At 33.0% G+C, this 19,568-nt stretch overlaps 1 protein-coding gene across 2 annotated transcripts in view; it reads right to left on the bottom strand.

Moving 5' to 3' along the window:
* Positions 1 to 19,568, bottom strand: part of LanA (laminin subunit alpha) — a 308,555-nt gene that overhangs the window by 136,551 nt on the left and 152,436 nt on the right. For both annotated transcript variants that reach the window (XM_089239807.1, XM_089239808.1), the window contains 5 exons: positions 17,538 to 17,652; positions 13,229 to 13,342; positions 6,637 to 6,764; positions 6,357 to 6,443; positions 910 to 1,121 (listed from right to left, as the gene is read on the bottom strand). In XM_089239807.1, the coding sequence (XP_089095933.1) occupies positions 910 to 1,121; positions 6,357 to 6,443; positions 6,637 to 6,764; positions 13,229 to 13,342; positions 17,538 to 17,652 (656 nt within the window). The remainder of the gene's footprint in view (positions 1 to 909; positions 1,122 to 6,356; positions 6,444 to 6,636; positions 6,765 to 13,228; positions 13,343 to 17,537; positions 17,653 to 19,568) is intronic.

Here is a 19,568-nt window from a genome sequence, read left to right as displayed (position 1 = left end):
AAATATGACTTAGCAAGCGGAGTGACTCGTTAAACGGAGTAAGCTGTATCTGTGCCAATTCCTGCCGAAGGGCAATTGGGACTTCCAAAAAGTGACCTGGTAAGAAGAGTGACGTTTTAACCGGGAGACGCACTACCAAGGCTTGACTGTATATACACACACACATACGGGGTGTAACTAGGATTTTTGCCAACTGGGAAAACATCATTTTGTCACCCATACAACTATAAAATTGATAAATTTATAACAGTGTTCTTTGTTCCAATGTAAAATTGCTACCCAGGCAATTGCCCCCCCCCCCTTTCATTCAAAGCCCTGCATATATATTAGTTGACATATCATAAGATCAGAAAAACCCTATTCAAATATTCAGTTACTTTGTGTCTGCAATTTTTCTCCTCAATAATAGTAAATAAAGGTTTTTTGTTGGATGTGTTATGAATATGTAAGAAAATGCTAAATTCAAATTAGACAAAATTTAAAATACTTCACATATTACACAATTATTCACTAACCATTTAAAAAAAAATAGATTTAAGACAATAAATTTGTTGACTAAAGAAATCGGCAGCTGAATAGGAATTTTTTCATTATCTCAGACATTATTCAAACTTTTTTCAATGTCATAGAACTCAACAATTTATCACTATCTTTTGAAATAAACTTTTGATTTCCATAACAAAAATCTAGAAATCTAGAATTTACATCATATGATTCTTATGAACATCAAAATTTAATTTAAAAAAAATTCGGAAACATGCCATCAGTAACTGGTATTGTTATAGTTGAACAAATTAAAAATATAAATATATATCAAATGAAACCACTATATAGTTCATGAATTACTTAAAGGAAAATTGAAGGAAAAAGTACAAATGCATTTTTATTTTTCTATAAAAGAAAACTTACTTGCACAATTTTTTCGACCAACCGCATCTCCATAAAATCCAGGAGCACACAATTCACATGCTGCACCAAATGTATTGTTCAGACATAACACACATGCTCCTGACACTGAGTCACAGCTTCCCGGATGGCTTTGATCAATATTACCACTACAATCACATGGCTTACATGAGCTACCTGGAACTTCTGGTGTACCAAAAAAGCCTGCAGCACATCTGCAGAAAAGTTAAAGAATTTTAAAAGTATTATTTTTTTAAAGCACAGTCTAGACCAGTGTTTCCCAAAGTGGGAAATATCGCCCCCCTGCTGGGGGATGGAATGGTCCAAGGGGGATAGAAGTTATGAATTTAATATAGGATCCTACGGGTTCACTTGCGTTGGGGACGATGAGAGAAAAACATTTCTGAAGAAGGGGGTGATGGAACAAAAGGTTTGGGAAACTATGGTCTAGACTACAAAAATATTACTCTACACAATAAATTATCATAATATCTTCAACTTTTTTGGGAAATCATATTTCAGATTATAACAATGTATATGTTTATTACATCATGAATAAAACATATTTCATAACACTAGTCAAACCCACCATAACATAAAGACCAAACATTTGATTTGCTATTTTCAGAAGTTTTTTTATATATACAGTCACATACACTTATAAGATATCTTGGATGTAACATACACTGTGGATATAAGATACGGTTTTGTAATTCCCTATTTTTGTTCCATTCACTTCAATACATTTTCACCTCTGTTATTACATACCCCACTCTAAACATACACTGTGGTTATAACATACAGAAAGGACTCCCTTAAGCTAGAAAATAATTCGGATATAACATACTGCATGGAGGAAAAAAAGGAAAATAAAGATGACACATGGATAAAAAAATATAGTAAAAGTTAAGTATAGTATAATATTAAGTATAGTTAAAAGACAGACTCATGAGAACACTACAGCAGTGAGATTCCCAAACTTTTTCAACCATGACCACCTTTTGACAAGAAATTTATTGGTAATTCCCTACACAGGGTGATCATATGCCCAGGTTTTCTGGGACCTTCCATATTTATTTTTAGTAAATGTAGTGTCTCAAAAGAATTTTTTTGGAATGCCTTTTTCTCTTGGTTCCAATTTGTGCAATTACTAATGAATGAATTACTAATTGCACAAATTTACATTAATGAATTAATAATTAGTAATCAAATTATTTTTTCAATATTTAATAGCTGGCAGTTCTGTTTTATAATGAAATTGGAAGTGTAGGTAGGTGATGTTCTGTTTGATTTTGATATACAGTGTGATTCAGAAAAAAATCATCTAATTTCAAAATGATTCTTTGCTAAAAATTGACCATTAATAATATTGTTCATGATACATAAACATTTCTCCCTTCATATTACCATATTACTTATCTTATTCTGTTTTTTCAATTTCAAAAAATACCTATATAATTTTTAAATCAGATGATTGTGTCAAAGTCACTCTGTACAAGTGAATTATGAACTTGATATATTGATTACATTATATGATTTTATCAAAGCATTGACTTCATCAATTAAGTCGTTGTTGATTTTAGGATTGACAAGTGCATGGTTGCTCATTTTGGTTTGAAGAACCTAATTATATGAATAAATTGGTACATATAGCTATTATATTTGCAGTATATTATAGAATATAATAGCTTTTAAAATTTTTCAAAATTTATATGAAATAGATAAATAGATACTGTATACATGCTACTATCAATCATAAGTGGATACAGACTCTCCGAACAGGAGGGGTGCTCATATTGTGAACGGGAAGGGTCCCACTAATGATAATGATACAAATTTTTTGGAGAACGGGAGAGTGGTCACCCCTTTGCCCCCCCCCCCCCGTATCCACCTATGCTATCAATTCAATTTGTGCTACCATAAGCTTATTTTGTTTCCCACAATCTCTATAATGCATTGTATGCATATATACAATTGCTAATTCAGCCGATTCCAAGACGTCACTTATCGTATACACTTCTCAAATCACACAGAGATAGACTTGGAAGTCTGGGGGGCACAGCCATTATTGTTGGGTGGGCATGATGATGTCAATTCATATATACACATACACATTAGAATAGTCGACTCCACCTTTGATGCTGGGGGGGGGGGGGGACAATACCTAAATGCCCCCATATCTCTGCCCATGTGTGCAGGTATGGGTTTGAATCCTGGTTCAGGCTTGGATGTCTACTAACACTAACAAATTCCCTGGCCAGATCATACAGATAGATCTCTTAGGAATACGTGGAAATCACATTATTATATCACAAGAAATCATGAAAATATTAGCATAGTCACATGTCACCCCATCACTAAAGACATCAATAACATAGTTTTACAAGTTGATTGGATTATAACAAACATGTGCATTCTCTTTCTTTTTATTTTTGGCCAAAGCTGCATCAAGAGTAAACGTTGTCAGTTCTATGGAGAAACCGGTTGCAGAATATGGCATCTGTGTCCTCTCTGTTGAGAAAAGACAAATTCCTACTGCTGGCCTGTGATTAGCTGCTAGCATTGGTTAGTAAGCCATCTTTTCCTCCACCCCATCCCGGCACCATTTTGTTTACTCACGTTTTACCGCTAGGTCGATTAGCTATTGCTTGTGGTTTTTAAGGCTAATTTTTTATTTTTGAAATTATCATAAAGGTCCCTTTGAGGACAAACTAAAATTCTCTGCACATCTGGTGTTATATTTATTGAGTGTGTCTGAGTATCCACAATTTTAATGCATGTTTATGGTGCAAATGATAGGAGTTTACATGTACAGATTTCTGAAAGACAAGTAAATTGAAAATTTTCTTATATTTTTAGTCTTATTTCCTATTTTATATTGTTTTCTAGAACATGCTGAAAAATTTTATTAATCAGAGTTATATATATAGTCGGTCATCCATCTGTAATTTTTTTACCACAGTAGAACCTTGATTATAGAATAATCGTGCCCCCTACAAATTATCCAAGACTAGATACTATCTTTAGTAGGTAATCAAATATTACACTGCCGACATAAAGCTGAGGTAAAAATCATATATTTACTGCTGATAACCAGTAAATCTGTGCGTTTCTCGATTTTTTATGGCAATTTTGTCATATTTAATCCAAGATGGTGGTTATGAAATGCTATTTCAGCCATTTGGAATGGCAATTTTGTCATTTTTAATCCAAGATGGGTGGTTATATCCAACCTTTGCAACTCAATTAAAATCGGAATAATGGTTTGTTCACTTGTTTACATTTTAAATTTGATGCAAAAGTAAAGTAATAATTTTTGATATTAATTAGTTAATTTTTAATCACGATGGTTGCAGAGGCAGATTTAACAGCAGATACACCGGGCACGTACCCAGGGCCCAGACTTCTGAAAGGCCTGAAAAAAACCAAAACTTTACACTTTTTTTTCATTTAAGGGGCCCAATGTTTTTTCTCTTACACCTCTCTAGGGTCTCATCCGACTAAAATCTGCTTCAGGATGGTTGAATAATTAATCGAAAATTTCTTTTGTCACATTTCATTATAAACACCACATGAAAAGCTTGGTGATGAGTTGGTTCTCACATCATTGACAGCTAATTTAGCAGTGGCGATGATGCCCTTAGTGTGGTTCATGATAGAACTACCGAACAGGCCATTTTCCGAGGAATGTCTGCTGCCGTGAAGTAATCAGAAGCAAAGCAGGCATGGGTTCCCACTCCCATTCAGTCTAAGTTTCTCCTACCATGCTTAAGATGGTGCTGCTATCAATTCTGCTGCCATTTTTTAACATTGAGTGAATATGCTTAACTTCAATCAGCTTTGGTTTTGAAAAATGACAATGTATTCTGTCTTTGCAATATAGCCATGTTCTTCAAGAGATATATTGGAGATCACCCTTCCTCCAAAATATTAGAATATCTTGAAGGTATATTTACATGATTAAATTCATCAGCACCAGTTCATCAGTTATGCTGGTCCATTCTCTCACCTCAAAAAACATTCTGGATATGGTGCTGTTCTAAAACATTCTGGATATGGTACTATTCTCTAAGATATGTTAACTGTATCTTAGAAGCTGCACCTGCCTCTCATGGACATTGGAAGACAAAGAAACAGGTACGTGGGCGCAAATATAAGAGAGCAAGTCTTCTTACAACATGACGGTATTGGAATATCCTAGTTTTAAGCAAATACATACATAATTTTGAGGGTTTTTATTGGAATAATTACAAAAAATACAAAAAAAAAAAAAAAAACTTTGTCAAAGAAATCAAGAGTTCATTATACTTGATTTTCATGCTTCTTGAGAATTGTTATGGTCATATAGAATAGCATAACAAGTATAGGAAATCCGATGGGACCAAATATTTGTTTGTTTTACCTGGAGATTTGTCTAGAGATTTGTATACTACTATAGGCTCTATATACACAGTCAATTCATGAAAAACAATACTGAAATATTGTTTTTGAATTTGCAATTATTTATCACTTTTCAAGAGTGTATGAAATAGTTTTATGTTCTGATAAAACCAAATTTAAAAAAATGATTGAAATAGTTATTAAAAAAATAATTTTAGTCAATAACTAGTTATTTAAAACTCAAAGTTCAAATTACTTCTAAAGAGTGGAGCTTTCTGAGCCTTCATGAAAAGGCAAGTTTTCGGAGCTAAATATAGAACAATTATTATGAATCAGACACTATGTATTGAATTGTATATTACGATTTATCAATTTAGGACTTATTTGATGAGACCAGAAGGTTTTTAACTAGAACTATAAAACAACTGAAGTATAGTTAGATTCTGTTCATTTATTTCAAAATGCAATTTCAAAATAGATAATACTAATTTGGATAGGACAAAAAATTAGTTTGATAAGTAACTGATTGAGTAGATAAATATTTCATAAATATGGTAGTTAGATTGCTGAAATTCATAGTTAAGCCTCTAAAAACTGTTAGTTAGTTTTACTCTCATCAAGAGGAATTTATATCTCTAGTAATCAGACCAATAGCATTCATCAATTTATACAAAATACCAAGATACAATGTCAGATGAACGGTTGCCAAATTTTGTGTTTTCTATGATTTGTGTTATTTGTGTTATATGAATGTGAAATTAATGCAAGGAGAAGTATTTGCTTATACAGTGAGAACTTACTACAATGATGCTGACTCGATATATAATGATGAATCCCTAAACAACAATATTTTTTATCAGTCTGCAGAATATCATTCTTTTGAGATTTTACTACGTAATAATTTCTATGATCCTAATTTTAGTACATTTAATGAACCTTTTTTGTTATGTGTTCATGTCCTTGCTTGAGTACATTTTCTTCTTGCTCCTATTCTAAATCTAGATATAAATACAATTTTTTTGACAAATGTCCTATAAAGTATGTCAGATTGAGATGTTAATAATACTCACGCACTACAGCGAGGACCAATATATCCCTCCTTGCAAGAGCAACTAATTTCTAAGCCACTTGGAGATACTTCACAACTGCTTGCAAAGCTGAATGGAAAAATAATAATAATAACAATTATATATATATAAAAAAAAATTGAATGCTAGATTAAACATGGAAATATTTTCAGTTTTCAAACAAGCAATTCACAAGTTCCTACTAAAATGAGAACCAATAAAAAAACTATGCAAAAAAAACAATTTAATAAACAGTGCATGAAAATTAGAGAAAGGAACTAACTTATTGGTCTCAATGGGTAAAGGACATGCACAGATGAGACAATCATAAGGAGTTCCTTGTGTAGCATCACCATGATAACCAGCAGTGCAGAATTCACAATGATCACCGATAGTATTATGTTTACAGTCCTAAAAATATAAGTGAAAATATTAGAAAAATTACTTACTCAAAATAATACAAATTATATTTGCATGCATACAATAATACTTCTGTAATGTTTAATATCCAAGAAGGCACTCTGAAAAATGAAGCGGTGAGATCCATAAGATTATGATGTTAACTGGACAGCAAAAGCATCAGACAGAGAAAGATGGAAGATTTTTGAATCCACTACATCCAGCAATAGGTTTAAAATGGTTGATGATGATGACAATAATAATACTTTTATATTTTATTTATTATTTATTTATTCAATATTGCTTGGCCAAGGCCTATACAAGGGAATGTGGTGGTGAAGTTTGATAGAAGAGACGGTTGATGTTACAAAAGGAATTGGAAACTGTTGTACAATTAATGTTTGATGAGAGGTTGTTCCAATCAGTTATTATTAGAGGAAAGAAATATTGAAAAAAAAATCAGCAGCATACTTAACATAAAATCAATTATTTCAATCCACAAATGAAATTAATTAACTCAACTTTCAATAAAAGTAAGAAGTTACTGAATTAAATTTATCATGAATTTGAAAAAATAAACCAAATATGTTTTCTGTTAAAAGAAAATGCATTATAAAAGTGCATATCAATCATCTGTTATTTTATTTTTGTTCTCACACCTTCTATCATGATTCAATGTACATCATCATCAATCATTCTCATCTCCACTAACTTTTTTTTCCTCTATCTGATGCTTTTTCCATTCAATAAACTTCTGCTATAGTTTTCTCCATCCTATTTAGGGTCATTTTCTTGGGCATTTGATATTTCAAGGATACCAATGTTTTCAGTTCATTTTTTGTACCATCTGCTATTTTATATTCCTGAAAGTTTTTAAAAAATATTTCCTCTTTTTTGATAAATTTAATTCTTGTTTCAACTTTTGATTTTTTTTAAAATCCATTTTGGCATCTGAATGTTTTATTTCTAATGCAGCCCAGTAAGGCTTGACTTAAATGTGGAAATAATAATAGCTTAACTTGTTAATTATTATTTTGATTTTATTCTGGTTTACAATTTTAGTTGGTTGACTGTTTTTACTATAGTATTTTTGGCAGTGGGGTGTTGATAGTATTCTGCCAGAGTGTTTTATTCAAGTTGTGGAATGCTGATAAGGAAAAAATTGAATATTTATGTTGTGTTTCTTTAACACTTTTGTGAGCCGAGTGGATAACACATGGGTATTTTACTATTATATATTTTACTATTTTATTATTACATTAGACTAAGATAGATTACATACATATAGATAGGAAGAGTTTATAAAGCGGAAGGAGCAGAACATATAGACATCTTATTTACTTGATGTCCGAGGTGGAACTCACTAGTTTCCCTTACACAACACTAGGTGGCGTTGTATGTTCTTATCAGTTTAGTTCTTTTAGTCATTTCTTATAAGGACACCACAATTTATATTTTAAGAACATGCACAAACAGATTGACAATAATTTTTATGTATAATATATTTGTACTGCATCAACTGTTACATGATGACTAGAGGCACATAAACTTTGCAAATAAAAAAAAAATTTGTAAAAACAAATTTCTGAATTAGCAATTTCATTTATTCGAAAAAACGAACTAAACTAACAACAGATTTTTTTTAGTTTAATTACAATGCTATTTATTTAAAGTATATTCTCTTGCTCTAGCTTAGGGGCTTTCAACCTGTGGTCAACAGGCTCTTTCGAGGTCTTTGGAGAGATTTCAGGGAGTCTGTGAGTTTGGGTGAGAAAAAATTTACTCAGTTTTACACTGCTATCTGCTAAATATTATTTTGTAAAGGCCTTTATTTTATTGGCACAGGGATAGAAAAAATTACACTGGAAATATGTATAGATGCCTATGACACTTATGTTGAAAAATGAGTTGTGTTAGTTTTTTTTTACTTCTTAGTTTCTTACAAACAAGCAATTGCAGTAGAGCATCGATTATCAGAATACCGATCAACCAAAACATCAGTTAACTGAAAGCATTCCAGTCTGCAAATTCGAATTTGTGCTCCATATAAAAGTTTCTTCTAGTATCCGATAGCGTGCTTTTAGTGAAGCAAAAAAATTTGGACTTCTTTTCCTAAACTGTGGGCCTACCTTAATGACTATTTTGAACTTTTCAAACTGGGCTAGTCAATTCTCTGTGTTCTTTGTAAAATGCAATACAAAATATATGAAGTTTTGTGTTTGACATGACTGTTTCTTTGTTTCATATTGCTCCTGTGACATTGGTAATTTTTTTCCGTAAATACAAATACAAGGCCACAACATACAAAATGCCCAATGATGTGGCTGAGAAAAAGATGCTCATAACAAGTATGGATGTCATACATTACTAAAATACAGCAGCCCAATTAAAAATGCAATTACAAACAATATATATACATGATAAAATATTATACAATGCCCATAAAGAATACTTATGGTTGTCTTATTCTAAGTACGGATAGTCTCTCAATATACCCCAATATGTTTATCGTATTTCTTTTTAAACGTGTCAATTGTGCTAGAATTTACTACCGCTGGGGGTAAGCTTTTCCATTATTAACAACCCTATCGGAGAAAAATTCCCTGCGACACAATAACCTAGAATTGTCCCTTATCAATCAATACTGGTGTCCCCTTGTAAAAGCAGTCAATTGGAGGTGTACTAAAAGTTCATGGTCCATCCTATCCATCCCATTGAAAATTTTGAACACTTCGATCATATCTCCTCGACACCTGCGTTCATTCAATGTAAACACATTCAAAAAATGAAGTCTCTCTTCATAACTCAAGCCCTGTGTGCCAATAAGAACACACGTAGCTCTTCTATGCACCCCTTCAACCCACGTCTAAATCTCTCTGTAGGTATGGTCTCCAAAACCTTACAGCATACTCCAGTCCAGGATGAACCTGTTACGATATAAAAGTGAAGCCTTTATAATGGCTAGTTATGCCAAAAGCATGAAGAGTAATGTTGTTCGTCCTTTGGCAACATGTTAAGGGAATGTCTCCCGTAAATAAAGTGTGATGCTGAAGGACATGCGTTTCCTTGTGTGATTAGTGTATTTCATTTAACTGATGTATCCAGTCCACCCACCCCGTTGTTTCACAACAGAACCAAGCCTCAGAAAAGCGGAAGAATGACTTTTGGAGAACGCAAAGAGATCTTTTTGAAAATGAAACACAGCGTTCTATTCACTTTTTTGACCACCGCTGAACAATGTTCAGAAAACCTAAGCCGCTCGTTAGTTGCATCCGGAATAGTGACACCATTCAACTCGTAAGAGAAATGTGGGTTGTTCAAACCAAAATGAGCGACCATGCACTTGTCAACGCTAAACTTCATGCTCCATTCATTTACCCATGTTCCAATCCTGTTCAAGAGGGTCTGGAGCAACTCCTTATCATTTTGATTCCCAACTACCGCCATTAGCTTCATGTCATCTGCAAATTTGCTAACAATCCCATCGATACCCTGATCGAGTTTATAAATAAAACTGAAAAAGTATGGGGCCCAGGATACTTCTTTGGAAAACTCCACTAGTGATGAATTCCCCATTCACCATAACCCCTTTATGATCTATCTGTCAACCATGATTCTATACAATTCAGCCAGATGCCTCCAATCCCGATCTCGTGTAAACGCTTCAAGAGTTTACCATCCCCAGTAGCACAACGGTATCGTCAGGGCGTCGGATTGATGTCGATGCGACGTCGGAACATTGAATGAATACCAAGTGTTGGAAAGAGGTCGGAAATTTCTATGTGTCCAATACTGAATGGTAAAGTAAAAATGTATTCACTCAGTAAACGCCAAAATATCTTCATTTTTTCTCTAAAATAGTTTACTCTAATTTTTAGAGCATTTTGTTTTGAAGGAGAATATCTTATTAGTTTCTTTTGAAATAATCCAAATTTTTCGCCCACCATAACGTTGCACTTGCCATTTATAATGACCGACAACGACCAAGAATGATATAGGACCTCACGACACGTTTCCCCATCCCCTGTCTTCCCCCTGTCAGTGAGCATCAACAAAGACAGCCATTTTGGAAGGAAAGCACACCATGCGTTAGTTACAAGCTGCGAGGGCAGGCGATTTTATTGTTTATTAACAAAACAATTGATGCAGACGACAGCGTTTAGAGAAAAGGTAAGCATTTTTTACTATTGCTATCGAACTAGAGGTTAAATTTTCCAAGATATTGTCAATGTTTGTTATTTTTTTTACCATCGTTTTTTGTTATTTAAATTCATAAATCTGTTCCCTCCTGTTGGGCTGTGATCTTTGGCAGGCCTTCAAGTCAGGTTAAAATGGGCCCCTATGTAGTGAATTTACAGTGTGAAAAAAAAGCTAAATAAGGGTTGTCACTTCGCTTGAGTTGTACGTGCCAAACCTTGGGGCGAGGCTATTTGAGCTCCTATGTCCCACATCCTGGGGTAGGGGCCCTTGGACTAAGATCTTCAAAAATGATGGTATTTGCCCTGGGTCCTGTGGTGAGGCATGTTGAGTTCTCCCTATAAATTTTGCTTGTTAATTAATTGGCTATTGGTTTCAGAATTGCAATTATGTGCTTGACATTTCTTTTTGAATAAATATTTAAGATTTCACTAGAGATGTTACTATCTGAGATCTGTGGTCTTCACAAACTTTGGTAACAACTGACAAATTTTTAACATAAGATTCAAGAGAATCACAATAGGTATTCCATCATACCTCTGCAGGAAGACCAATGCACTTCCACCTTACACCTGATGCCATGCTTTTGAGAGCTGATTGCGGAAGTATCTAAATATACTTGTAACATACTTTATTACATCAGTTTTAACCAAATCTTATGCTAACAAGTGTAAAATGTGGGCACAGTACCAATATGAAAGTCCCGGAAATCCAATATTTTCATCCAGACTCTTTCTGGAAGAAACCATATTTGCGGTAACGAAACTTTGTCTGTAACAAAACTTGATAAGTTACATTTGAAGTTTTCTTCTGTTGACTTCACTGAACCAAAAACCACATTTGCTGAATAATTTCCAGCATGTGATAAGCCGGATGTGTCAATAGTATAAACATGGATGGCTTTACCACACCGTTTGATAACAGAATTTATTCATTACGTATATCTATCCATCCATCGCCATGCAATTTTTGATTTTCTAAGACAACTTTACATCCTCTAACTTCATTGTAAATCTTGAGTCACCTCTTCTCAGCCACCTTGTTGGGCATTTTGCCTGTTGTGGTGTTGTATTTGTATTTTGGTAATCATTTATCAGCTAAATTGGTACAACTATGGTATTTCTGATATTTGATATACATATTAATATATATATTAAAATATTATAAAAATATTTGAAAATATAATATTTAAATTAATTGATATTTTTAAAATAATTTAATAAAAATTTAAATCACTTTAGAGTTGCATAAATAATTTTATTCAATTACAACAGATAACTTTTCATATCTGGAAAAAATTGATTTCAATCAGTGATTTTTAAAAAAAATTAGTTGATCACTACAACCCTGATCATTTTGTCACACACTCACCAAATTTTTTTCTCTCTTTAGGTCACTCCCACACTCACACACCCTCTAAATCACTCTTTTTGTTACTCTTATCCTTGCACACTGTTACTCATGTACTTGCACACTCTTTTTGCTGCGGAGTGACTTAGTCCCATGATCTCTTGTAGAAGTGGATTTATGGTTTAGCCACTCTTCTTCCAGTTGACTACTTGACCAGTCATTCTTTAAATTTGCAGCCCCTTTGAAATTTTTTCACTGAGCTATAGCCCACTTAGCTTCTTTGTGAGTATGCCACTGGAGGGTACCTTACCAACGATTCCTGTTTAGGGGCCATTCCTGTTTAGATGTTGAAAATATTAATTAGCCCATTAACTTGTTAATGATACTAAATATGTGCTTGATTTTCCTGTCTGTAATGCTGGTTTTTGGTCAACAAGAATGACAATAATTTTTTATTTTTTAGCCATTACAAAACATTTTATGACATTTTCATATTTGCAATTTAGACATTGTGTTATGACCAAAATGTGCAATGTATGAAAATAACTTTTTTACATATTTTTATTTGCTAAATTTTTAAAATTAAATGGTATGCAACTGCAGCAGAGACCTTGCTCACTCATGGCAATCATTGCTACTGAAACATGAATTTTGATGATATAAATATCCCACATTACATTTGAAACAACAGAAAATGTTTTACTGTGGAGAGATTGCTACTGATTAAAAGTGTTGTCTTCTACTGAAAAAGTCTTCTTTATATTTGATTGATCTGCCTATGTACATAGGCTTGCAGCACAATAACTCAATAAGTAAGTTGAATAGGTAATATACAGTAATATAATTTGTGGTCTGTTTTTAAACCTCCAGAGAAAAAGATGTAAATAACACTTAATTTTAAAAAGATTTCAAGAGAATTCACAACTCACGTGACATTGTCCAGTGTTAACATCACAACTATGTGCGTGGCCATGACACTGGCATGGAACACAGTAACCCAAATATGGACCTGTTTTTGCTCTAAAGTGTCCAGGAGCACATCTCTAAAAATACATACAGAGTTTCATTATATAGCTTTGTCTTTCCTTCTTTGCAGCTTTCATTGCATGCAAATACATATACACTTGGAAAAGCAAATAATCCTTTTGCCTGATATAATCTCAGAAGGAACAACGAAAAAGGCAAATAAAAGGAAAAGCCATGAAATTCCTAATTTTTTTCAACATGCAATGGGTGCAGTCTTCAGAGGATAAATATAACCACTATCACACTGAGCAGGGATCCCACCAAGATTGGTGGGTTGGTTACCATATCTTCACTCCTAGTTGCTCAGTGGAAAAAATATGGCTGTTCACATCAAATGTTGTGGTCAGAATGAAACACGTTTCTGATTTTTCTGCTGATCATCCAGGAGTGAAGATATGCTAACATACCTTAGTGAGATTCCTGGTCAGCATGATAGTGGTTATATTTATCCTCTGAAGACTGCATCCACTGCATGTCTAAAAATGTTAGGAACTTTATGGTTTTTCCTTTTATTTGCTTTTTTCGTTGGTTCCCTCAGACAACATATACACTTCATTAAAATCTCATTTTGTTTCATCTTAAACTGTGACATTCTACAAAAATATAAATTTCATTGAAACGGCAAAGTTGTTCATGAAAGAAGATAGCACCAAAATCCAAAAACATACACGTCAACATCAATATTGCATCTGTATTTTTATAACCCATTTGAGAATTGACCTTTGAATGATGAAATTAGTAGTAACTTGGAAAGGGACTACTTTTTGGGTGATAGAATAAATGGAAGATGAGCATTACCCGGGGAAGGGGTTAATCTATGATGCTCTCAAGACAGTTCTGGACAGAACTGTTGAAAAATCATCTAAAAGAACATAGATATTCATTTTAAAAAATTAAGACCAAACTCTTCAAACAAGACAGCATCTTTTGCAGCATATAAGATGGGCAAAGCAATGAAAATGTGGATCAAAGAGGAATACTACTACTATTAAACCATACACACATCATATAAACATTCTTCCAAGGAAACTTCTCATTAGTTGATGCATTGCTGGAGAGTTCTTTGAGTGTATTATGTATACCCGTAGTGTATTTATGATGTCCGAGTTATGTGTAGCATATAGGTTAACTTTACAATGAAATAGACATATAAACCTGATGAAGCTTACATTGATACAATAAAAGGAGAGTACTGAATATTTTAATTCAAGGGGTTATAATGATCATTCCACTAAAATCAACAGTACAATGAGTCCCAAATGTATTCATACCAATGACTATATTCAAGATATACAGAAGACTGGATGTTGTGAAGATATTTATTATTTGAGATGTTAATTTTTTAAGGAAGGAAAAAACTCATCTCTGCCTCTACCGGGAGTCGAACCCGGGTCCCTCGATTGCCGGACGAGTGCTCTTTTCCATGTAACATATGTTTTCAGCAAAATGATGGGATCATTATAATGAACCTCAACTCCATTAGAATGAAATAATCTAAAAAACCTATACAGTGATACCTCAGCTAATAAAGATGATTTCTTCTGGAATCATATTTATTCTCCAAACCTTCATTAGCCAAAATGCAATTTCCTATAGGTTTGGAATAGAAAATTGTTTAATTCGTTCCAGATATGGCCCAAAATGTAAAGGTAAGTTTTTTAAAGCACTAAAGAGCTCCTTAAAAAAGACAAAAACTTTTATTTGAACATTTTAATCTAACTGAAGGTTAAAATAAACAGTTTCAATATTGGATAAATGAGAATTTACAGAAAAATGAGGTACTGGAGTTCATTTTGTTTTACACTATGTAATGTTACTATGTAATTTAGTTTATTTCTGTTTTTGGTATCTGGCAACAGATTATTAATCAAGTATTTAGATTCAGAGATTTGGCAACAGTACATAAAACATTCCCTGCTCAAGTTAGAACAACAAATGTTGTCTCCCCTTTTAAGTGTTTAAATCTATTAAATATGTGACTTAGTTCAATTGAATATTTTAATTATAATTATTTACTTTCAACACATCATTAGTGGGAAGGATATATCAACAGATCCAAAATTATAAAACGTAACACAACAAACACGAGCTTTAGTCCAGCATTTCCATATAGCTTTAATCTACTAAAGCTGGTCACATAACTCTATCAACTTCATAGGTGCCAAACACTATTTATGTTTCCACCCATTTGAGATTTGGTCAGCTCACTTTTGTGTCTGATACATGCAGATGGAAAAGATAATCTTCTAAAATGCAACGATGAAACTCTCTGCTAATTATACAAAATAAAGGTGACTGCATATCAAGCACAGATAATTTCAAAAAGTAAAGTCACATTATCTTTGTAAGCTCTTAGTAAAGATAACTCACATTCAGAACACTTGCCTGGACTGTGAGAGGTTGGTGGTTTGATTCCCCACAGAGGAATGGGACTTTACTTTCGAAAATTATCTTTGCAGCCCAATTTGGAACTGCAGCCCAGGTCAATAAGATACTTGCCTAAAATATCATAGAACGTTTAGAGATGTCACGAGTTTGATACCCAGTTTGTCCTTGTTAGAAACTTCCCTGATGCAGGAGTACGCAAGGTGACCACAGAAAAAGATTACTACCACAGGGAGTCCCACATTGAGGGGTTAGCACACCAACCTCTCAGTTGTATTTAAAAAAAAGCTGTCATTCAGAATTGGCAATAAGTTATATGTGCTGGGGTCTAGTTAACCCTCGTGCAGAAAATGACACCAAGGTGCAACGAAAATGATCAAATGATTAGCTCCTAGAATGTTGAGACTGATCAGTTTGATGCTGAGTCTTGCACTGAAAGAATGCGTGCTCTGAAAACATGAGGGTTTTTTTTTTTCCAATGCATTTTCCATTAGCTGAATCTTTCATTTTACATGAAATGGTTCAAAAATGTTCAGAAAGAGAAGTTGGGTTACAGCTGAAAAAAAATTCTGAGGTGGGCATGTGTTAGTTAGGCTTGAGTGACAGTAATTCTGATGACGATTGGTTCTAAAATTCAGCACACAGTGTGACTGTTTTATATTGATGCATGAATTCATATCAACTAAAATGTTTGTTAGCTGAGGCACAAAAAATCATGAAAAAAATTTTGTTATCCAAAAAATTTGTAAGCTGAATCATTCATTAGCTGAGGTATCACTGTATAATATAAATAAATCAAGAGTGTTCTACAATTTATTAACAGGGCAAAATATACAAATTCACATATAATAAGGTGTCTGTTATAGTGACAATTATTCCTACATGAACTATGTTGAACCCCCATCCCAGAATCAATATTGTGCTCCCTTCAAAAGGTAGGTTTCAAATACTTCCCTATGACTACTTAATTGTACACACATTGGATTGGATATGTGCCAGAATGTGTTGTATGTTTAAGCGTAGCCCTAACATATTTATGTTGTCAGAGTTGTGCTTGTTTCATTTTCTTGCTGGTGCTGTGTCTTCCATATTTTGAAGTGAAGATGAAAAATGCTTGAATTTTCATGTTATGTAAATATTATGTTGAAGGTGTGCCTGTTCTCTGAGGAGAGACTATTTCAAATGGGAGACCGCTCACATTTGTGCCTTGAAGTTAGTAAACCACCTTCAGCCGACTGCCAGTGTGTCACTAACAGGGTTCAAACAATACCTTCCAACCGCAATTGCTAGTTCTTGGGTAGAAAACTGTGAATTTCTGTCAGAATGCTTTTATATCAAAGAATAGTAATTTACATCATTGAGGGCAGGTTATGCGGTATTGTTATTTTACCAGTTTGACATTACCAGGAAGTTTATCTAAGAGAACTGATTCTTGGTTAATTTTTTCAAATATAACACTTTTTTTTTTGCATCATTATTAAAAATCTATACCTGTATAATCTTGACAAATAGTTCTGGTGGGTCTAACAATTTCTCTACAGTAATAACCTTTTCTTTTTATCTAGTTTGTTACTTCATGTCATTACCAAACAAGGATAGTATTTAAAACACACAAAGTTGTAAATGATAAATTTTACATTTACTCTCTGAGGGGTTTCTCATATCAGAGTCTATTAAAACTAATACCATTATATTTCTTTAGCAAAACATTTCTCTATCAAGCCATGCTTTTAACATGTTATAAAAGAAAATTACATTTAATTTCAATCACATTCCATATTTTTCTGTGTTTTATTCACACTCTTATGAAAAAAAGTACAGGCTTACTTCACATGAATTTCCAATATAACCAGAAGGGCACTGACATTGTTCAACCCTTAAGGCTTGATTTGAATCTGCTGTGTACTCATCAGTAGCAATACTCATCTGCATGTTACTGAGCCTAATAAAATTAATATATAAAATTTGAATGAAAATGTGACAATTTTTATCAAAAGGTTATTTTTATAGTTCATTTTCGGTTAAGTTTGCAGTGAAGGGAAGGGTAGAGGATGTATTCTCAAGATGCAGAATATGGTTCCCGCATATCATAGGTTGTTGACAAGCATATATGATATAGCATACAGAAACTTTTAGCGTTATATATGATTAAAATAATAATAATAATAATACTGAGAAATATATATTGTTTAACACAAATGAATTGTATTTAAAACCAATAATTAAGAAAAAAAAATATTGGTTACCATCCAATTATTCACAGCAATTGCGCACACATTTGGCTCTATAGCCTTGAAAGTTGCATCGCTAAAATCATTGCTACATGTTGTTGATCAGTATTTCATCATAGTTATTTTATAATTTCACATGTTTGTTAAATTGAAAAAAGTAATGTCCAATGATACGATTTTTCATGAATTTTTACATGACATGTTTTACATTATAGTTAAGGATGAACATTCCCAGTAAACCTCCTTTTTCTCAGAATCAGGCAGGCTTTGATGGAGTTATATGTTTGTCATTATTTTTGACATAAATATTGTGTCTGCAACCCACAGAAAAAGACATCTGTTCTACTGATAACATGGAGCACCTGCGAAAAAATGTATGAGAAGCCCCATCAGGTGGATTTTAGTTTCGGTTGGGCATTTTAGTTCTCTATGATTTAGAAAATTACTGTAATGAAATCCAAACACTTTTAGGCTTTAACCGAATGACCCTTATAGAGCAATAGAGCAGATATGGATTGTATTTACCATTTGAGACAACTACACATGATTCAGCCACGGGAAGAGATATGATGCTGAAAAATATTCTACGCTTTAAGTGCTACTTACTACACATCAATTTGAAGACAATAGAGAGCACGTACTCCACTAAAATATAAGATAATCATTTTTTTTCTGCATTACAATCAACTGCAGTTTATGGTTCATTTATTTCCCAGGGGAAAAAATAATTTTTATTTCCAAAACCGTACTTATATTTCTGAAAGTTTTGACAAAAGTTATTGTTTTTTATTTATGTGTCACGATGATTGTTGTTGTTTTTCATCATATTTAAATATTGTGTCTACACTCCACATAAAAGACATCTGTTCTACTGATAACATTGGTATATTTTATCTATTCTACTGATAACATTGGTGTATTTTATCTATTCTACTGATAACATTGGTGTATTTTATCTCTACTGATAAGATTAGTATATTTTATTTGTTCTATTGATAATATTAGTAACATTAACATTTACAGTTATTACTAAAATCATTATGCAATTTCCTTACATGCAAAGAATAATTTTTCTCAATAAGCTTTGTGAGAATCTTCAATACCTTACTGAGGCAGTGCATCAGTACATTAGTTAAGAGGCTTTCGTTGCCGTAGAAACGAGTGATGAAGTTTCCTCATAGCTTTCCCTTCCCTGCAAACTTAACCGCAAACAGACTATAGATTTGGTTTGTTGCCATGCTTTTCAAGATTTCCTTCATTTGAATTTCAGCATATGTCTCTCTTTAGATTCAGTTACTGGCAGTATATTATTACAGCATTTTCAACACTGTTTTATTATGCAATTTTTTACTCAGAAACATATTTTTTTATTCTCCAGATATTTAAGTTATTCTTCTACTTTTTAATGTATATGGTACTTAACTTTCAAGCACTTGTGCGCATTGTAAAAATAGGTTGATAATGTCAAAGGTGCAACTTAATAAAACCACTAACATAGCACATTGGTATCAAAATATTGAATGACCTTTTGCTGTGAATAAGCAATTTTTAGATGGAAATTAGTTTTGTTACTCACCAATTCGGTTAAATATTAAGTGCATGAATGTTAAAAAAATCTAATATCACT

Source organism: Pholcus phalangioides, unplaced genomic scaffold (assembly GCF_987345545.1).
Source record: "Pholcus phalangioides strain wild (caught in Gottingen) unplaced genomic scaffold, Ppha-v1.0 ptg000011l_1, whole genome shotgun sequence".
NCBI lineage: Eukaryota > Metazoa > Arthropoda > Arachnida > Araneae > Pholcidae > Pholcus > Pholcus phalangioides.
Note: the sequence above shows the minus strand (reverse complement) of the source record. Positions and strands in the feature narration are given on the sequence as shown.